Source organism: Argentina silus (genome assembly GCF_951799395.1).
Source record: "Argentina silus genome assembly, chromosome: 18".
NCBI lineage: Eukaryota > Metazoa > Chordata > Actinopteri > Argentiniformes > Argentinidae > Argentina > Argentina silus.
Window position 1 is genome coordinate 17,634,040 of NC_139672.1, and position 1,241 is coordinate 17,635,280.

General features: G+C 54.6%; 1 protein-coding gene across 1 annotated transcript in view; it reads right to left on the reverse strand.

Annotated features, from left to right (window-relative positions):
- Window positions 1–349: 349 nt before the first annotated feature.
- The window catches only part of gtpbp2b (GTP binding protein 2b), a gene marked incomplete at its 3' end in the record, with an annotated part of 5,679 nt that continues 4,787 nt past the window's right edge, over window positions 350–1,241 (reverse strand). The window contains exon 12 of the mRNA XM_083690324.1: window positions 350–565. Within this exon, the coding sequence (XP_083546450.1) occupies window positions 350–565 (216 nt within the window). The remainder of the gene's footprint in view (window positions 566–1,241) is intronic.

Consider the following 1,241-nt stretch of genomic DNA (forward strand, 5'->3'; position numbering starts at 1 on the left):
ATGTTAGAATGAGTGGTCAGGATGAACAGAACAATCAGACTGCAGGGGTTACACACACACACACACACACACACACACACACACACACACACACACACACACACACACACACACACACACACACACACACACACACACACACACACACACACACACACACACACACACACACACACACACACACACCCTGTCTAGTGGTCCTTCCTCTCCCATTTCCTATTCCTTCCTCTCCATCCCTCCATCTCCCTCGTGGTCATCCTTTCCCTTCCACTCCTCCATCTCTCTCCATCTCTCTTGCGATTGTCCTGTCCCTTCCTCTCCTCTCCTCCCTTACATCCCTCCATCACCCCTAGTGTTCACTGTGGTTCTGGTCGTGGTTCTGGTCCCAGGGATGAGGGGGGGGGGAGGGGGAGGAGGAGGATGAGGAGGGGAGGAGGCGGGTCACGTGCCCGATGCCCTTGGTGACGCCCTCCCTGAAGAGCAGCTTGGCGCCCAGGCGGAGGTACTCCGGGTGTTTGATGAAGCGGAAGCAGACGACAGCGCGCTCGCCGGTCCGGAGCTCCCCCTGGTGGACAGACAGGGGAGGGACGGGCCAGGGAGGAGGAGGAGCGGGGGACAGGTAGGTTAGGGGGATTTTCAACGGCTGCCTCAAATGACACCCTGCTCCTCAGAGAGGGAGGGGGGGGGGGGATGGAGAGACAGACACAGAGAGAGAGAAAAAAGGATAGAGAGACAGAGAGAGACAGAGAGAGAGAGAGGGATAGAGAGACAGAGACAGACAGACAGACAGACACATGGAGAGAGAGAGAGAGGGATAGAGAGACAGAGACAGACAGACAGATAGACACAGAGAGAGAGAGAGAGACAGAGAGGGATAGAGAGAGAGAGAGACAGAGAGAGAGGGATAGAGAGACAGAGAGGGATAGAGAGAGAGAGAGGGATAGAGAGAGAGGGATAGAGAGACAGAGAGGGATAGAGAGAGAGAGAGAGAGAGGGATAGAGAGAGACAGAGACAGACAGACAGATAGACACATGGAGAGAGAGAGAGAGGGATAGAGAGAGAGAGAGAGACAGAGAGGGATAGAGAGAGAGAGAGACAGAGAGAGACAGAGAGAGACAGAGAGAGAGGGATAGAGAGACAGAGAGGGATAGAGAGAGAGAGAGAGACAGAGAGGGATAGAGAGAGAGAGGGATAGAGAGAGAGAGAGACACATGGAGAGAGAGAGACAGAGAGAGAGGGA